At 48.3% G+C, this 17,360-nt stretch overlaps 1 protein-coding gene across 4 annotated transcripts in view; it reads left to right on the top strand.

The window, feature by feature from the left end:
* Positions 1–17,360, top strand: part of AHCYL1 (adenosylhomocysteinase like 1) — a 905,485-nt gene that overhangs the window by 212,849 nt on the left and 675,276 nt on the right. For all 4 annotated transcript variants that reach the window (XM_063955029.1, XM_063955028.1, XM_063955032.1 and 1 more), the window contains exons 3-4: positions 10,452–10,595; positions 10,726–10,826. In XM_063955029.1, coding sequence (XP_063811099.1) covers positions 10,452–10,595; positions 10,726–10,826 — 245 coding nt within the window. The remainder of the gene's footprint in view (positions 1–10,451; positions 10,596–10,725; positions 10,827–17,360) is intronic.

The following is a 17,360-nucleotide window of genomic DNA, read 5'->3' as shown; positions in this document are numbered from 1 at the left end:
TTGTTTGAAGTCCATTTACACTCTGGCTGGAGCTGTGCATAGGCCTACTATTGCGGCCTCTTGGGCTGCTTAAGCTATAGAAGCCTGGGTTCAGGAAGTTGAAGCGGAGCTACCGTTAAATTTTCCTGATAATGCAATACAGTGTCTTTCGTACATTGTTACAGCCTCTCATTATATTCAAGAGGCAGCATCAGATGCAGGTATCCTAGCGGCCAAGGCGTCTACCACGTCTATTCTGGCTCGCCGGATCCTCTGGTTGCAGTCCTTGTCAGTCGATCTGGACTCGAAAAAGACCTTGGAGGTAATCCCTTTTAAGGGAAACATTCTGTTTGGGGAAGCTCTCAACAAGATTGTCGCTGACTTAGCGTTTGCTAAGACTGCATGTCTGCCTAGTACTACTTCTTCAGCCCCATAGGCTAAGAGTACTTCCTTTCGTTCCTTTCGACCTCCAGGTAAAGCAAAGGGACAGGAGTATACGAAACTGGCTCGCACTTCCAAATCCGCTAAGCCCAAACCTAAACGTGTCTGGGCTGCCCGTCAGCCTGCTGCCAAAACAGACAAGACTGCTGCGTGACAGAGCGGGCCTCCCTCTGGGGGAGGCTGACTTCTACGGGTTGCTCAGGTATGGTTACAGACCACTTTGGGTGCCTGGGTAAGGGAAGTCGTCACTCATGGATACGCCATCTCTTTCAAGAAACGTTCCCCTCGCCAGTTTTCCTCAACAAACATCCCTTCGGATCCGTTAAAAGTAAAAACTCTCCATCTGGTGGTACAGTTCCTCCTGGATACGGGAGTGGTAGTGCCGGTGCCTCTGGCTCAGAGAAGCAGGAGGTACTATTCAACGCTTTTCCTAGTCCCGAAACCGAATGGATCTTCTCTGCCCATTCTCAACCTAAAGTCTCTGAACAAATTTGTGAAAGTTTCCAAATTCCATATGGAAACTCTTCACTCTATTATTTTGGCCCTGGAGCCCAAGGACTACATGGTATCCCTGGATATACAGGATGCTTACCTGTATATAACTATTGCAGTGTCGCATCAGCGATACCTGTGGTTTGCTATTGGAAACATTTTCAATTCCAGGCCTTGCCTTTTGGTCTGACCTCTGCTCCTCGAGTTTTCACCAAGGTCATCTCTGTCATGACGGCCCTACTCTGCCGTCAGGGTATCAGGATCCTGCCATATCTCGACAACTTGTTGATCCTGGCGAACTCCCCAGAGGTTCTCCTTCGTCACTTGGAACTGACGGTCCAATTCCTGCAAGCCCACGAGTGGCTCATCAACTGGAAGAAGTTTTCCCTGGTTTCTGCTCAGAGCATGGTGCACCTGGGAGCACTATTGGACACCCACAACCAGCGGTTGTTTTTGTCTCCGGAGAAGGTCTTGAAGCTTTAGGACAAGATAAGATGCGTTGTCTCTCGCCCACGTGTGTCAATTCACTTGGAGATGCAAGTACTAGGCTTCATGGTGTTGGCTTTCGACTTAGTGGAGTACGCTCAATTTCATTCCCGCCCTCTGCAGAGGTTAATTCTCTCCGAGTGGGACAGCTTGCCTCACCGGATCAGGTCTCTCATCCTTGACTCCAGAGGTTCGTCTTTCACTGACTTGGTGGCTGCAGGACCATCAACTGAGCATGGGTCATCCATTCTGGATCTCCAACTGGGTCCTTTTGATGACGGATGCCAGTCTGTGGGGTTGTGGTGCGGTGTTGGAGCAACACTCTCTTCATGGTTGGTGGACCAGGGAGGAATCTCTCCTCCTGATAAACATTCTGGAATTGCGGGCAGTGTTCAATGCGTTGACACTAGCTCTACCTCTGGTACAGAACAGGCCTGTTCAAGTACAGTCAGACAACGCCACCATGGTGGCGTACATAAATCATCAAGGCGGCACCCGAAGCTGCAAAGCACTGATGGAAGTGTCAACGATTCTGCGTTGGCCGGAACGGCATCTACCAGCCATATCGGCAGTGTTCATTCTGGGGGTCCTAAACTGGGAAGTGGACTTCCTCTGTCATCAGGACGTACTCACCGGAGAGTGGAGCCTTCATCCGGAGGTTTTTCAACTCCTCGTAGAACAGTGGAGGTCTACCAGATGTAGACCTGATGGCGTCTCGACACAATCACAAGGTCTTCGGAGCAAGGACAAGGGAACCTCAAGCAGCGTTCGTGGATGCACTGGTAATTCCATGGAACTTTCGGCTGCCGTACGTGTTCCCTCCGGTGTCACTTCAGCCCAGGTGATAAGGAAGTTCAAGCAAGAAGGAGGAATACTACTTCTAATCGCTCCGGTGTGGCCCAGACGGTATTGGTTCTCAGACCTGCAGATTCTATCGATAGAGTGTCCGCTTCCTCAGTGCCCAGACCACCTCGTTCAGGGCCCTTGTTTCTACCAGGATTTGGCCCGGCTGGCTTTGACGGCGTGGCTCTTGAAGCTTCCGTTCTAAGGGCCAAAGGTTTTTCTGAGGCGGTCATTCAAACCCCCACCAGGATAAGTAAATGTATATTTAAGCGGGACGAAGCACGCCATTATGGGGGCGGAGCTTCTTCCTCACTGCTCACTAGGCGCCATTTCCTCCTCCACACAAGCAGCGCTGGTCCTTCCTCACAAGCAGCAAGTACCAGGGGCATAAGAAAACAAGGGGGGGGGCATAATTAATAGATAAATATAGCGCTGCAGCTCTGGGGCACTTGAGGGTGTTTTCAGAACTGCATTTTGGCGCTGAGGTGTGAGCTGGCTTTTTCCCCTTTGTGTACAGGCTTTGATTTGGGTGCTGTTTTCAGTGGACGACATGTCTGAGGCAGATTATTCCTTTCAGGGGGATAATTTATTGGGGACACCAAATGTTTTGGGGGTGGCCCTGTCGCACCGTCGACTGCTGACTGGTTATCTACTTTGAATGCTTTAAATGCTAATGTCACTCTTTTAAATCAAAAGTTTGACCAGTCTGAATCTCAAATCCAGTTGTGGAAGAGATCAATGGAGTATGCTTTATTGCAGGTCCAGGGCCCTCCGGGGTCGCTCAAACGTGGTGTTGACCAATTAGTTGACACAGATACCGACACAGACTCTGAGGCTGATGTCGACTATGCTGATTCCAGATTAGATCCAAAATTAGCTAAGAGTATCCAGTATATGATTGTAGCTGCTAAAGACATATTACATATTGATGAGGACCCTATTACACTTGAAACTAGGATCCTTATTTACAAGGAAAAGAGACGCTCAGTTGCTTTTCCTCCATGTTTTGAACTAAATGACCTCTTTGATGGCATTTGGAACAACCCTGATAAAAAAAATTCTAATTCCTAACCGGATCAAGGTGGCGTACCCCTTTCCCGCGGCTGATAGGGAAAAGTGGGAAACACCACCCATAGTTGACAAGGCCCTAGCCCGCTTGTCTAAACGGGTAGCCCTCCCTGCGGCTCAGTCGACGACCCTTAAGGAGCCGGCTGATCGTAAGCAGGAGGCTACTTTGAAAGCTATTTTTACAAACACGGGGACGCAGCTTAGGCCTCTTATTGCGTCAGCGTGGGTAAGTAGCGCTATTGAAAAATGGGCTGAAAGTTTGTCTTCTGATTTGGATAATCTTGATAGGGATAGCATCCTAGTGACGCTTGGTTATATCAGGGACGAGGCTGCGTACTTGAAAGAGGCTGCAAGAGATGCTGGCCTCCTGTGTGCTAAGGCTAATGCTATGTCAGTTGCGGCTAGGCGAGCGCTTTGGACTCACCAGTGGAATGCTGACGCCGATTCCAAGAAAAATATGGAGTCCCTTCCATTAAAGGGAGGTGAACTTTTTGGGGATGGCCTTACTGATTTGGTATCGGCGGCCACCGCGGGTAAGTCAACCTATTTACCTTATGTTCCTGCGCAACAAAAGAAACCACACTATCAAATGCAGTCCTTTCGGCCCAACAAGTATAAAAGAGGCCGAGGTAATTTCTTCCTTGCTACCAGTGGTAGAGGAAGGGGCAAGAGAACACCCGCCTCCTCGGTTTCCCAGGAGCAGAAGTCCTCCCCGGCTTCTGCCAAATCCACCGCATGACGCCGGGTCTCCCCTACAGGAGACCGCATCGGTGGGGCACGTCTAAAGCTCTACAGTCAGGTCTGGGTTCGTTCGGACCTAGACCCTTGGGTGTTGCAAATTGTGACCCAAGGGTAAAACTGGAGTTTCAAGACGTTCCTCCTCACCGTTTTTCTTTTTTTCAAATCGACCTTACCAGCTTCGCTTCCAGACAGAGTTCTAGTCTGTGGAGCAATACAAAAATTGTGTCAAAATCAGGTTGTGGTCCCGGTTCCCCTGGCACAGCAAGGGGAGGGCTTTTATTCAAGCCTGTTTGTGGTACCAAAGCCGGATGGTTCGGAAGACCAATCCTCAACCTGAAATCTTTAAAAAATGTTCCTGAAGAAATTCAAATTCAAGATGCAGTTTCTCAGAGCGGTGATCTCCAGTCTGGAGGAGGGGGAATTCATGGTATCATTGGACATAAAGGATGCATACCTTCATGTCCCCATCTATCCCCCTCATCAAAGGTACCTCAGGTTTGCAATCCAGGATACTCATTACCAGTTTCAGACGTTGCCGTTTGGCCTGTCCACGGCTCCGAGGATTTTCACAAAAGTTATGGTAGAGATGATGGTTCTCCTCCGCAAGCGAGGAGTTACAATTATCCCATACTTGGACGATCTCCTGATAAAGGCGAGATCAAAAGACAAGTTGGTACAGGACATTGCACTGTCCCTATCGATTCTGCAACAGCACGGTTGGCTCTTAAACTTGCCGAAATCACAGTTAATCCCAACAACCCGGTTGGCGTTTTTAGGTATGATTCTGGACACAGTCCAGCAGAGAGTGTTCCTCCCTATGGAGAAAGCTCTGGAAATTCAGAGTTTGGTAAAACTCTTTCTGAAACCAACAACAGTCTCCATTTATCAATGCATTCGGTTGCTGGGGAAGATGGTAGCGGCATACGAAGCCCTGCCAGAGTGTTTCAGTGGGACCTGTTGGACAAGTGGTCCAGATCCCACCTTCATATGCACCGGAGAATAATTCTATCTCCCAACACCAGAATCTCACTCCTGTGGTGGCTCCACAGCTCTCACCTCTTAGAGGGACGCAGGTTCGGGATCCAGGACTGACCACAGATGCAAGTCTCCGAGGTTGGGGAGCAGTCACACAAGGGGTGACCTTCCAAGGAAGATGGTCAGGTCCAGAGACTCATCTTCACATAAACGTTCTGGAGCTAAGGGACATTTACAACGGCCTTCTGCAAGCGGAGCATCTTCTTCGAAACCGGACGGTCCTGATCCAATCGTACAATGTGACAGCAGTAGCATACATAAACCGCCACAAGGCGGCACAAAGAGCAGGACAGCTATGGCAGAGGCCACAAAGATTCTCCGCTGGGCAGAGACACATACAAGCGCTCTGTCAGCAATATTCCTTCCGGGGGTGGACAACTGGGAAGCAGACTTCCTCAGCAGACACCATCTGCATCCTGGAGAGTGGAGCCTCCATCAAGTGGTCTTAACACTAGTTCACACTAGTGACAAGTCTTTGGGGGGTTCCCCACATAGACATGATGGCGTCTCGCCTCAACAGAAAACTTCTGAAGTATTGTTCCAGGTCCAGGGACCCTCAGGCGGCAGTGGATGCACTGACGTCACCTTGGGTATTTCCGTCGGTGTACATTTTCCCTCCGCTTCCTCTCATCCCAAAGGTTCTGAGAATTCTAAGAAAAATAAAGATTCCAGCGCTCCTTGTAGTTCCAGACTGGCCAAGGAGAAGTTAGTACCCGGATCTTCAGGCGTTACTGGTCGAAGATCCCTGGCCTCTTCCTCTTCGCAAGGATCTGCTACGACAGGGGCCGTTCGTCTATCAGGACTTACAGCGGCTACGTTTGACGACATGGCAGTTAAATGTCAGATTTTAGGCCGAAAGGGTATTCCCAGTGAAGTCATCCCTACCCTTATTCTTGCTAGGAAGGGTGTGACGTCAAAGCACTATCACCGTATTTGGAGGAAATATGTTTCCTGGTGTGAGTCCAAGAAATCTCCTGTGGAGAAGTTTGACCTTGAACAGTTTCTCCATTTTCTACAAAATGGAGTGAATGCGGGCCTTAAATTAGGCTCCATTCAGAAACAATTGGCCTCACTTCCTGAGGTGCAGACCTTTGTAAAAGGGGTCCTGCACATACAACCTCCCTTTGTGCCCCCTGTGGCACCTTGGGACCTTAATGTGGTAATGACATTCCTTCAATCACATTGTTTTAACCTATACGTAAAGTGGAATTGAAATTCCTCACTTGGAAGGTTGTCATTTTGTTGGCATTGGCATCCGCAAGGCGGGTGTCTGAGTTAGCGGCCTTGTCTCACAAGAGCCCTTATTTGATCTTCCATAAAGATAGAGCAGAGTTGAGAACTCGGCAACAATTTCTGCCGAAGGTGGTTTCGTCTTTTCATATTAACCAACCTATTGTGGTGCCAGTGGCTACTGACGCTTTGGCTGAGGAAAAGTCTCTAGATGTGGTCAGAGCTTTGAAAATTTATGTCGCCAGAACGGCTCCAGTTAAGAAAACAGAGTCTCTGTTTGTCCTGTATGCTCCCAATAAGATTGGGTGTCCTGCTTCCAAGCAGACCATTGCCCGCTGGATATGTCAAACGATTCAGCAGGCTCATTCCACGGCAGGTTTGCCGTTGCTGAAATCGGTGAAGGCCCATTCCACTAGGAAGGTGGGCTCGTCCTGGGCGGCTGCCCGGGGTGTCTCGGCATTGCAACTTTGCCGAGCTGCTACTTGGTCTGGGTCAAACACGTTTGCTAAATTTTACAACTTTGATACCTTGGCCTATGAGGACCTTAAGTTTGGTCAATCGGTACTGCAGAGTCATCCGCACTCTCCCGCCAGCTATAGAGCTTTGGAACCCCATGGTTCTTTTAGTGTCCCCAACATCCTCTAGGACGAAATAGAAAATAGGATTTTAATACCTACCGGTAAATCCTTTTCTATGACTCCGTAGAGGATTTTGGGCGCCCGTCCCAGTGCGTACTGTATCTGCAGTTTAGTTCTGGTTACACACAGGTTGTGTTATGGTTTCTTCAGCTTGTTGCTGAATTTTGTTCATGTCCGTTGGCATGTGTTCAGTAGAATGCCATGTTATTCGGCATGTTTATGGCGTGAGCTGGTATAATTCTCACCTTGTTTGTTAATTCCTTTCCTCGAAATGTCCGTCTCTCCGGGCACAGTTCCAAACTGAGTCTGGGAAGGGATATAGAGTGTCTTAAAGTGCCCATGTCTCCTGCGGATCCCGTCTATACCCCATGGTTCTTTTGGTGTCCCCAACATCCTCTACGGACTCATAGAAAAGGTTTACCGGTAGGTATTAAAATCCTATTTTTCTTGGTGTGCAACTAACAATTATGATGCATATAAGGTCAGTACCGCCAAACTCTTCGCTTTTCTGCAGCAGGGCCTGTACTTAGGCCTTCGTCTGGCCTCCCTCAAGGTTCATATTTCTGCCTTTTCGGTATGGTTTCAGAGAAAAACTGCAACTCTGCCTGATGTTCATACCTTCATTTAGGGTGTTTTACGGATTCAACCTCCCTATGTCCCGCCTGTGGCTCCTTGGGATTTGTCAGTTGTTCTGGATGCCTTACAAGAGTCTCCGTTTGAGCCTCTTGAGTCTGCAGACCTTAAATGGCTTACCCTTTAGGTCAGCCATGTCCAAACTGCGGCCCTCCAGCTGTTGAGAAACTACACATCCCAGCATGCCCTGAAACAGCTTTAGCATTCTCTGACAGCAAAACTGTGTCAGGGCATGCTGGGATATGCAGTTTCACAACAGTTGGAGGGCCGCAGTTTGAACATGCCTGCTTTAGGTCTTATTTCTGCTGGCTAATGCCTCTGCTACATGGGTTTCAGACTTGGGTGCCATGTCCTGTCGGTCACACTTTCTGATTTTTCACCGTGACCGTGCGGTTCTTAGAACTCGCCCTGGTTATCTCCCTAAGGTGGTGTCATCTTTCCACCTTAACCAAGAAATTGTGGTTCCGGCCTTTACCTCTCCAGGTTTATCCTGCAAAGAGCGGTCTTTGGATGTGGTACGAGCTCTCCGTATTTATGTGAAGAGGACAGCTTCTCTTCGGAGATCTGATTCTCTCTTTGTCCTTTTTGGTTTTCACAAACGTGGCTGGCCTGCTAACAAGCAGACCTTGGCCAGATGGAATAGAATGTTGATTGCACATGCTTATGTACAGGCTGGCCTTCCAGTTCCTGCTACCATCAAAGCCCATTCTACTTGGTCTGTTGGACCTTCTGTGGCGGCCCGCCGTGGTGCGACCCTTGAACAATTGTGCAAGGCAGCTACGTTGTCCTCACTGAACGTGTTCATAAGATTCTATGCCTTCAATGCTTCCGCCTCCCAGGATGCTTCCGTTGGACGCCGGGTTCTTGTGCCCGCTACAGTGCATCCCCTCCCATGAGGAATTGCTTTAGGACAACCCCAATGTTATCCCTGTGGAACCCAGTGTACCCCGCTGCAGAAAAGGAGATTTATGGTAAGAACTTACCTTTGTTAAATATCTCTGCAAGGTGCACTGGGTTCTACAGGGCGCCCACCCTGACGCACAGCTTCTTTGGGTTTGTATGGAATTAGCTACTGATACCTTCTCCTGTTGTGAGAATGTGGTGTCTGTGGCTACTAACGATTGTCGTGTCTTTTACCTGCTTCTGCATTGGACTGGTTAACAAAACTGAGCTCCTGTGCACGGAGGCGGGGTTATAGAGGAGGTTGCGCTGTGCGTCTTGGTAACAGTCAAAGCTTTTAGCCCGTTGGTGCCTCGGATCAAGATCCAACTCTACACCCCGATGTTATCCCTGTGGAATGCAGTGTACCTTGCAGAAAGAGATTTAACAAAGGTAAGTTCTTACCATAAATCTCCTTATTTTGATATACTGTATATATGGCATTTTTTTTACTTTTCACAAATGTAATGCTGCCCTTGATATACATAGCAACAGATGTGGTGCATTCTGATACTACGGCGTTGAGTGGCACCGCTACCAGGTGCACAATGTACACATGCAACTTGGTGCAGTTGATGGTACCGGGGACCCACCTCCTACCCCAAGTTGCATGTGTGCATTGTGCCCCAGTTGCGGTGTCACTCAATGGCGTAGTATCAGAATGCACCACATTTGTCGCTATATATAACTTTTTTTTTTCTTTCAGAAATGTAATGATGCAGATGTGCTGCATTATGAAAATGTACACTGTTTGCTAACGTTTAGCCATGTTGGCCACATATTTAATAAAATTATGTCTTGACATAAAAAGCACATTATTTTTCTACCGAATTCAGTTTGCAAAATAAAACATTTTGTTACACGACAAGCAACGTGTGATGTCATTTTCTTACCTTGCAGTACTTGTGCTGAAGCACTTTGATAATAGCCTTGCAGGTTTCAGGTATGATGTGTCCCAAAGCCTGCGCAGAGATACGGGTCCCAAACATCAGCTCCTCAAACGACTGTCCAGTAGCAAGGAACCACAGGGTAGCCATGAGCCTCTCCTCAGCAGGGATAGGAACCCGCCATTTGGTATCCCACTTCTGTATGAGGTGGGTCACCAGACGCAGCAACTCCTGGAAGGTGTCATCATTCATGTGCAGGAAGTTGCGGTTGTCATCCGGGTTGTTCTCCCTGATCTCATCCAGAAGGGGCATGTAGGAGCGAGTAGGCCGCTTAAGCAGCCACTCCTTGGTCCAGCAAGATCTCTCCCTACGCCTTTGCTGGGCCCTCTCCCTGTCTCCCCTCATCTTCAGCACAGAGTAGCACATGAGAGCCTGATAGCGAGTAGAATCCATCTCTACACACACACAGCAGTATAGAAACACTTTGCAAGCAGAACAAAGCAGTGCACGGTAGCTAGCAATGTGGAACGAGCATCAGGTATAAACCAAACTTCTCTAGTCACAGAGCAAACAGAAGTGCACAGAGTTAAAATGGCTGCCTGTTTATATTTCCCCAAGATAGGCCAGCCCACTATTTAAATTTTTAGAAATCTTGCAGATAAATCTGGTGTGCTTTGGTCAGCATGCGATACGCTCGCATTCGATCATCCGATGCCACACGATTTCTGGTTGTAACGGGCATGCGATAAATCACAGGATTGTATGCGCATCGAATGCACCAAAAAAAAAGCACTTTCGATGTGATTTATCTCAAAGTGAGCTTCGATGGAAATCTGGCCCGATATTGCGTCGAATGCAGTCGCACAAGTGTGTGTGCACCATAAGAACTGTCTGTTGAATTCATGCCACAAGATTAGCAATGGTGATTTACCAAAGGAAAGATGAATGTTAAAATGTTTACAAATTATTATATTTATTTAATATTGTTTCTTATTTTGAATGTCACATATATCTATATATTTGTTTCTTCTTTTGTTAGTTGCCTCTTACACAGACAGCTCAGATGATGAAATGTCCCCTCGAGACAAACAGCAAACAACCTCGAAAGGCAGCAGTGATTTTTGCGTCAAGAATATTAAACAAGCTGAGTTCGGCAGGAGAGAGATTGAAATTGCAGAGCAAGGTGACTGCTGATTTTCATGGAGGTCTGGGCAATGTGATCTCAATGTTTGTACACTGAGGACAAAGAAGATTAATACTGTACTTTAATTCCACTTTACTAATGTTTTTATTTTTATTTGAAATATTCACAGAAATGACAGCTCTGATTTCCCTGAGGAAGAGGGCACAAGGAGAAAAGCCTCTAGCTGGAGCGAAGATAGTGGGATGCACACACATTACAGCACAGACTGGGGTTAGTACATGGGAGTTAATGTTATGTGAAATGTTTGGTATAAGCGAACATTTTTTCTGTATGTCACTGAGTGACAGAGAAATGTCTACAACTCAAGCCAAGGAGGTGATTAAATTGTTTTCCCTAGCGGCTGGGTGATACTAGTGGATGCCCGACGGAGTAATTCTGTTGTTTCCACTGGGTACAAGTGCCGTGGGGGGGGGGGGGGGGGAGGGGGGGTCACATTTCTGCTCAAGGACTCTTGAGGTGGTGAGCAGAAGTGTGAGAAAACGCATAGGTTTGGGCGCCTTAGCTAGGAGTTTAGATGCTAAACCTGGTCTGATTGGATATTACAAGCACGCTAATTAATGGTATGTGCCCGGGATGCCGATTTTGGTATAGTGACTGGCTAAATCATACACTCTATTGGCACTTGGGCTGCTGTGTGAATCTTGGTGACATTACAACCAAACCACAGTTTCGTTTATAAGTTAAAATAAAATGTGGAAACCTCTATTTCTCATACGTCCTAGAGCAGCGGTGGCCAACCCGCGGCTCTCGAGCCGCATGCGTCTCTTTCATCCGCCGCATGCGGCTCGGCCGGCTCCTGGCCACCGCTGCCCCCAGCTCCAGACACACGCACGCCTCAACGGCAGCGGTGTCTCGCTTCAATAAGGCGGCGGCCCGCAAGCCAATCAAAGCTTGCGGACCGGCAGCTAAGGCTTCTGATTGGCTGCCGGACCGCAAGCTTTGATTGGCTCACGGACCAGCGTCTAATTCAAGATAGACGCCGCCGCCAGAGAGAAGAAGCAGCAGTGCGGTGGGATGGGAGGGGAACGGAGCGGGGGAGCTGGTGAGCACTGTAGGGACATGTATATCTGTACTGGGAGCATAGCAGGCACTGGGGGCATATCTGGCACTGGGAGCATATATGGCACTGGGAGCATATATGGCACTGGGGGCATATCTGGCACTAGGAGCATATCTGGCACTGGGGGCATAGCAGGCACTGGGGGCATAGCAGGCACTGGGGCATATCTGGTGTAACAGAGCTGGTAATCGTCTGCCATGTTTCCCTGACAGAAAGTACTGGGTCTATCCCTTATAGTCGGCATAGTCTCTGTCTGCACCGCCGACTCCTGATGGTACTTGGTTCATGTAAATAACATGTCAGTAGATGTATACTTTTTCATTGAGAAAACTATATGGGAGACAGACGTGTGTAGGTGACCCTGTCGGCACCAACTAATCTAACTGGGTAAAAAATAGAGATGTGCACCGGAAATTTTTCGGGTTTTGTGTTTTGGGTTCGGTTCCGTGGCCGTGTTTTGGGTTCGAACGCGTTTTGGCAAAACCTCACCGAATTTTTTTTGTCGGATTCGGGTGTTTTTTTCAAAAAACCCTAAAAAACAGCTTAAATCATAGAATTTGGGGGTCATTTTGATCCCAAAGTATTATTAACCTCAATAACCATAATTTCCACTCATTTTCAGTCTATTCTGAACACCTCACACCTCACAATATTATTTTTAGTCCTAAAATTTGCACCGAGGTCGCTGGATGACTAAGCTCAGCGACCCAAGTGGCCGACACAAACACCTGGCCCATCTAGGAGTGGCACTGCAGTGTCACGCAGGATGGCCCTTCCAAAAAACACTCCCCAAACAGCACATGACGCAAAGAAAAAAAGAGGCGCAATGAGGTAGCTGTGTGACTAAGATAAGCGACCCTAGTGGCCGACACAAACACCTGGCCCATCTAGGAGTGGCACTGCAGTGTCACGCAGGATGGCCCTTCCAAAAAACACTCCCCAAACAGCACATGACGCAAAGAAAAATGAAAGAAAAAAGAGGTGCAAGATGGAATTGTCCTTGGGCCGTCCCACCCACCCTTATGTTGTATAAACAGGACATGCACACTTTAACCAACCCATCATTTCAGTGACAGGGTCTGCCACACGACTGTGACTGAAATGACGGGTTGGTTTGGACCCCCACCAAAAAAGAAGCAATTAATCTCTCCTTGCACAAACTGGCTCTACAGAGGCAAGATGTCCACCTCATCATCATCCTCCGATTCATCACCGTGTACATCCCCCTCCTCACAGATTATCAATTCGTCCCCACTGGAATCCACCATCACAGCTCCCTGTGTACTTTGTGGAGGCAATTGCTGCTGGTGAATGTCTCCATGGAGGAATTGATTATTATTCATTTTCTCTGACGTCCTAGTGGATGCTGGGAACTCCGTAAGGTCCATGGGGAATAGCGGCTCCGCAGGAGACTAGGCACAAAAGTAAAAGCTTTAGGACTACCTTGTGTGCACTGGCTCCTCCCCCTATGACCCTCCTCCAAGCCTCAGTTAGATTTTTGTGCCCGGCCGAGAAGGGTGCACACTAGGGGCTCTCCTGAGCTTCTTAGTGAAAGTTTTAGTTTTAGGTTTTTTATTTTCAGTGAGACCTGCTGGCAACAGGCTCACTGCATTGAGGGACTAAGGGGAGAAGAAGCGAACTCACCTGCGTGCAGAGTGGATTGGGCTTCTTAGGCTACTGGACACCATTAGCTCCAGAGGGACCGAACACAGGCCCAGCCTCGGAGCTCGGTCCCAGAGCCGCGCCCCCGGCCCCCTTACAGAGCCAGAAACAAGAAGAGGTCCGGAAAAATCGGCGGCAGAAGACATCAGTCTTCAACAAGGTAGCGCACAGCACTGCAGCTGTGCGCCATTGTTACTCAGGCACACTTCACACTCCGGTCACTGAGGGTGCAGGGCGCTAGGGGGGGGCGCCCTGAGCAGCAATGTAAAACACCTTGGCTGGCATAAATACACCACATATAACCCCCAGGGCTATATGGATGTATTTTAACCCCTGCCAGAACTCACAAAAAAGCGGGAGAAAAGTCCGCCGAGAACTGGGCGGAGCCTATCTCCTCAGCACACAGGCGCCATTTTCCATCACAGCTCAGCTGGAAGGACGTCTCCCTGACTCTCCCCTGCAGTCCTGCACTACAGAAAAGGGTAAAAAAAGAGAGGGGGGGCACTAATTTGGCGCAGTTTTGATACGAACAGCAGCTATAAAGGGAAAAGCACATTTTATAGTGGTATTCCTGTCTATATATAGCGCTCTGGTGTGTGCTGGCATACTCTCCCTCTGTCTCCCCAAAGGGCTAGTGGGGTCCTGTCCTCTATCAGAGCATTCCCTGTGTGTGTGCGGTGTGTCGGTACGATTGTGTCGACATGTTTGAGGAGGAAAATGAGATGGAGGCGGAGCAATTGCCTTTTATACAGTTGTCACCCCCTAGGGAGTCGACACCTGAGTGGATGAGCTTATGGAAGGAATTGCGTGACAGTGTCAGCTCTTTACGACAGACAGTTGACGACATGAGACAGCCGGCTACTCAGCTTGTGCCTGTCCAGGGGTCTCAAACGCCATCAGGGGCTTTAAAACGCCCGTTACCTCAAATGGCAGACACAGACACGGATACTGACTCCAGTGTCGATGATGAGGAGACAAACGTGACTTCCACTAGGGCCACACGTTACATGATTGAAGCAATTAAAAATGTATTGCATATCTCTGATAATACATTAAAAGGGTATTATGTTTGGTGAGAAAAAACTGCCTGTAGTTTTTCCTGTATCCGAGGAATTAAATGTAGTGTGTGATGAGGCGTGGGTTTCCCCCGATAAAAAACTGATAATTCCTAAAAGGTTATTAGCATCGTACCCTTTCCCGCCAGAGGATAGGGCACGTTGGGAAACACCCCCTAGGGTGGATAAAGCGCTCACACGTTTGTCAAAACAGGTAGCACTACCCTCTTCTGATACGGCCGCCCTAAAGGAACCTGCCGATAGAAAGCTGGAGAATATCCTAAAATGTATATACTCTCACACGGGTGTTATACTGCGACCAGCAATCGCCTCAGCCTGGATGTGCAGTGCGGGCCTGGCGTGGTCGGATTCCCTGACTGAAAATATTGATACCCTAGATAGGGACAGTATATTACTGACTATAGAGCATTTGAAGGATGCATTTCTATATATGCGTGATGCACAGAGGGATATTTGCCGACTGGCATCAAGAGTTAGCGCGCTGTCCATTTCTGCTAGAAGAGGTTTATGGACGCGGCAGTGGTCAGGTGACGCGGATTCTAAAAGGCACATGGAAGTATTGCCTTATAAGGGGGAGGAGTTATTTGGGGTAGGTCTATCAGACCTGGTAGCTACGGCAACTGCTGGAAAATCCACATTTTTACCCCAGGTAGCTTCTCAACCTAAGAAGACGCCGTATTATCAGACACAGTCCTTTCGGCCCCATAAGGGCAAGCGGGCAAAAGGTGCCTCATTTCTCTTTCATCCATCTGGGGGACGCTGCGCCATTACTTGTGGGTTAGAGGTGTGTGGTTGTGGAGTTTGGCACAGAACTATTAAAACCTGACTCCTCCCCCCTATAACCCCTCCCATCTCCTTCCTGCCTAGCCAGTACCTCAGTTTTAGTTTTGTGCCTGTGGAGTACAGACACAGTTTTTCTTTCTCCTTAGATTTTTTTTTTTTTTTTTTTCCTTTCTTATTTTTCTATACCTAGTCCCTGTCTACAGGTGACAGGTATAAATGGAACAAGGATGCTGTCAGAAAGGGCCACCATACCTTGGTCACTGGGGCCTTTTTATTCACTAAAACGACAGATCAAAAAGGTACTGGACAGCCACAATCTGTCACTGACAGTATTGGGCTGTCCCTAACTGCTTTTATTATTATTTTATTATTATTATTATTTTATTTAATATTTATTTATTTGATTTATTTTATTGATTATTAATATTTCAAACCCCCCGACCACCTCTCCCCCGGCGCAAGCCCGCCAGCGGGAGCTATGCCGGAGACCTGTATCCCTACACCCGCAGTAGTGTCTGAGGGGCTGTGGGGACGGACGGGGATCCCGGAGAAGCCGCCGCGTAAGTCGCTATACTTAGCAACGCGCGGCAGCCCGAACTTCCGGTTGATCGCGTAGTAACAGGAGTGCAGGGACGGCTTCCCGCCCTGCTCTGCCCGCGCGCGCGTCACTTTGCCTGACGCCATCTTCCGGAGGGGACGCTGTGCAGTACAGGAGAGCCTCTCAGGGGGAGACTTTATTTACAAAACCGCAAGTATAGAGGGGCTATTCATAGGGGGAGATTACAATCAAGCTAATGGGCTAAGGCTGTTTATTACTTGGCAAAGAGAGCCAGCATACTGGGTTACAGTCCCAGAGATCTCTTCAAGCTATAAATTTCCTATTGAAAGGTCACTAGTCACAATTGTATGCTACTTTCTTTAGTACATTCAGAATAGAGAAAATGACTAGTAAACCGGACAAACCTTCAAAGGGAAAAACGGCCTCAGTGGTTTAATTTTCCTGCTCTCAGTGTGGCTCAAAGCTAGCAAAAGGTAGTACTGACGCGGGTACGCTATGTACAGCATGTTCTGGTGCAATTTCAGATTTGCGTCAGTCTAGAGAGACTGAATCTGCTCGGACTCAGGTGGAGCCCTTGTGGGCCCAGAATATGGGCAGGAGTATCACTGATTTAACTCAGTCCTTAAATAAGTTTGTAAATGCGGCCAGCAGTTCGACTGCTACTAAGCGATCGCAGCCGTTACCAGCTATAGCGTTTCCAGGTAAGGAGGCGGACACTCTGTCATCTCCTTTGGAGGAGGGGGAGGTAGATCCTGAATGGGATGAAGTTTCGGCTTGGGAAGTTAGATTGCTAATAGAAGCCATTCGTCAGACTCTTAATATTCCGGACGCGGCGGTGAAGGAGACTCCTTCCCCCTTCTTCAAACGACAGAAGAGACAGGTTACTGCCTTCCCTTCTTATTCTCACTTTGCAGATATTTTAAAAGAACCCTGGCTTAAGCCGGATTCTCGTTTTCAGGCGCCTAAAAAGTTAAAGTTTCTATATCCCTTTACGGAGGAAGATACTAAATTTTGGGAGACGGACCCAAAGGTAGACGCTCCTATTTCACATCTGGCAAAAGCTACGGTGATTCCGTCGGTACAGTCTGTGACCTTAAAAGACACTACCGATAGGAAGATAGAAGCATTACTAAAATCTATGTTTTCTTTATCAGGTGTTTCCCTCCGTCCAGTACTGGCGAGTGCCTGGGTACTTAAGGCCGTGGATGAATGGCTTGCACAGGTGGTATCGGGAATGCAGTCGGACGATCCGTCAGAAGCCATCCAATTAGCAGAGCAGATTTCGGAGGCCCTCACTTATGTGGGTGAGGCCTGGTTGGATTCAGTTGCGCTACAGTCTCGGGTTTCAGCCTTGACAGTATCCGCAAGACGCTCCTTGTGGCTTAGAGTTTGGAATGCTGATTCTGACTCAAAGCAAACCTTGACGGCAGTGCCTTTTGAAGGTGAGTTTCTTTTTGGATCAGAGTTAAAGAAGATTATTTCAGACACTACTGGAGGAAAGAGCCCTTTCCTTCCATCTGCACCTCACAAACCAAAACCTACAAGGTTTCGGTCCTTTCGTACACAGGGCAGAGGTAGTTTCCAATCCTTTCGTGCTTCCTACA

This window comes from Pseudophryne corroboree, chromosome 2 (genome assembly GCF_028390025.1).
Source record: "Pseudophryne corroboree isolate aPseCor3 chromosome 2, aPseCor3.hap2, whole genome shotgun sequence".
NCBI lineage: Eukaryota > Metazoa > Chordata > Amphibia > Anura > Myobatrachidae > Pseudophryne > Pseudophryne corroboree.
This window is presented reverse-complemented; position numbering and strand designations above follow the sequence as displayed.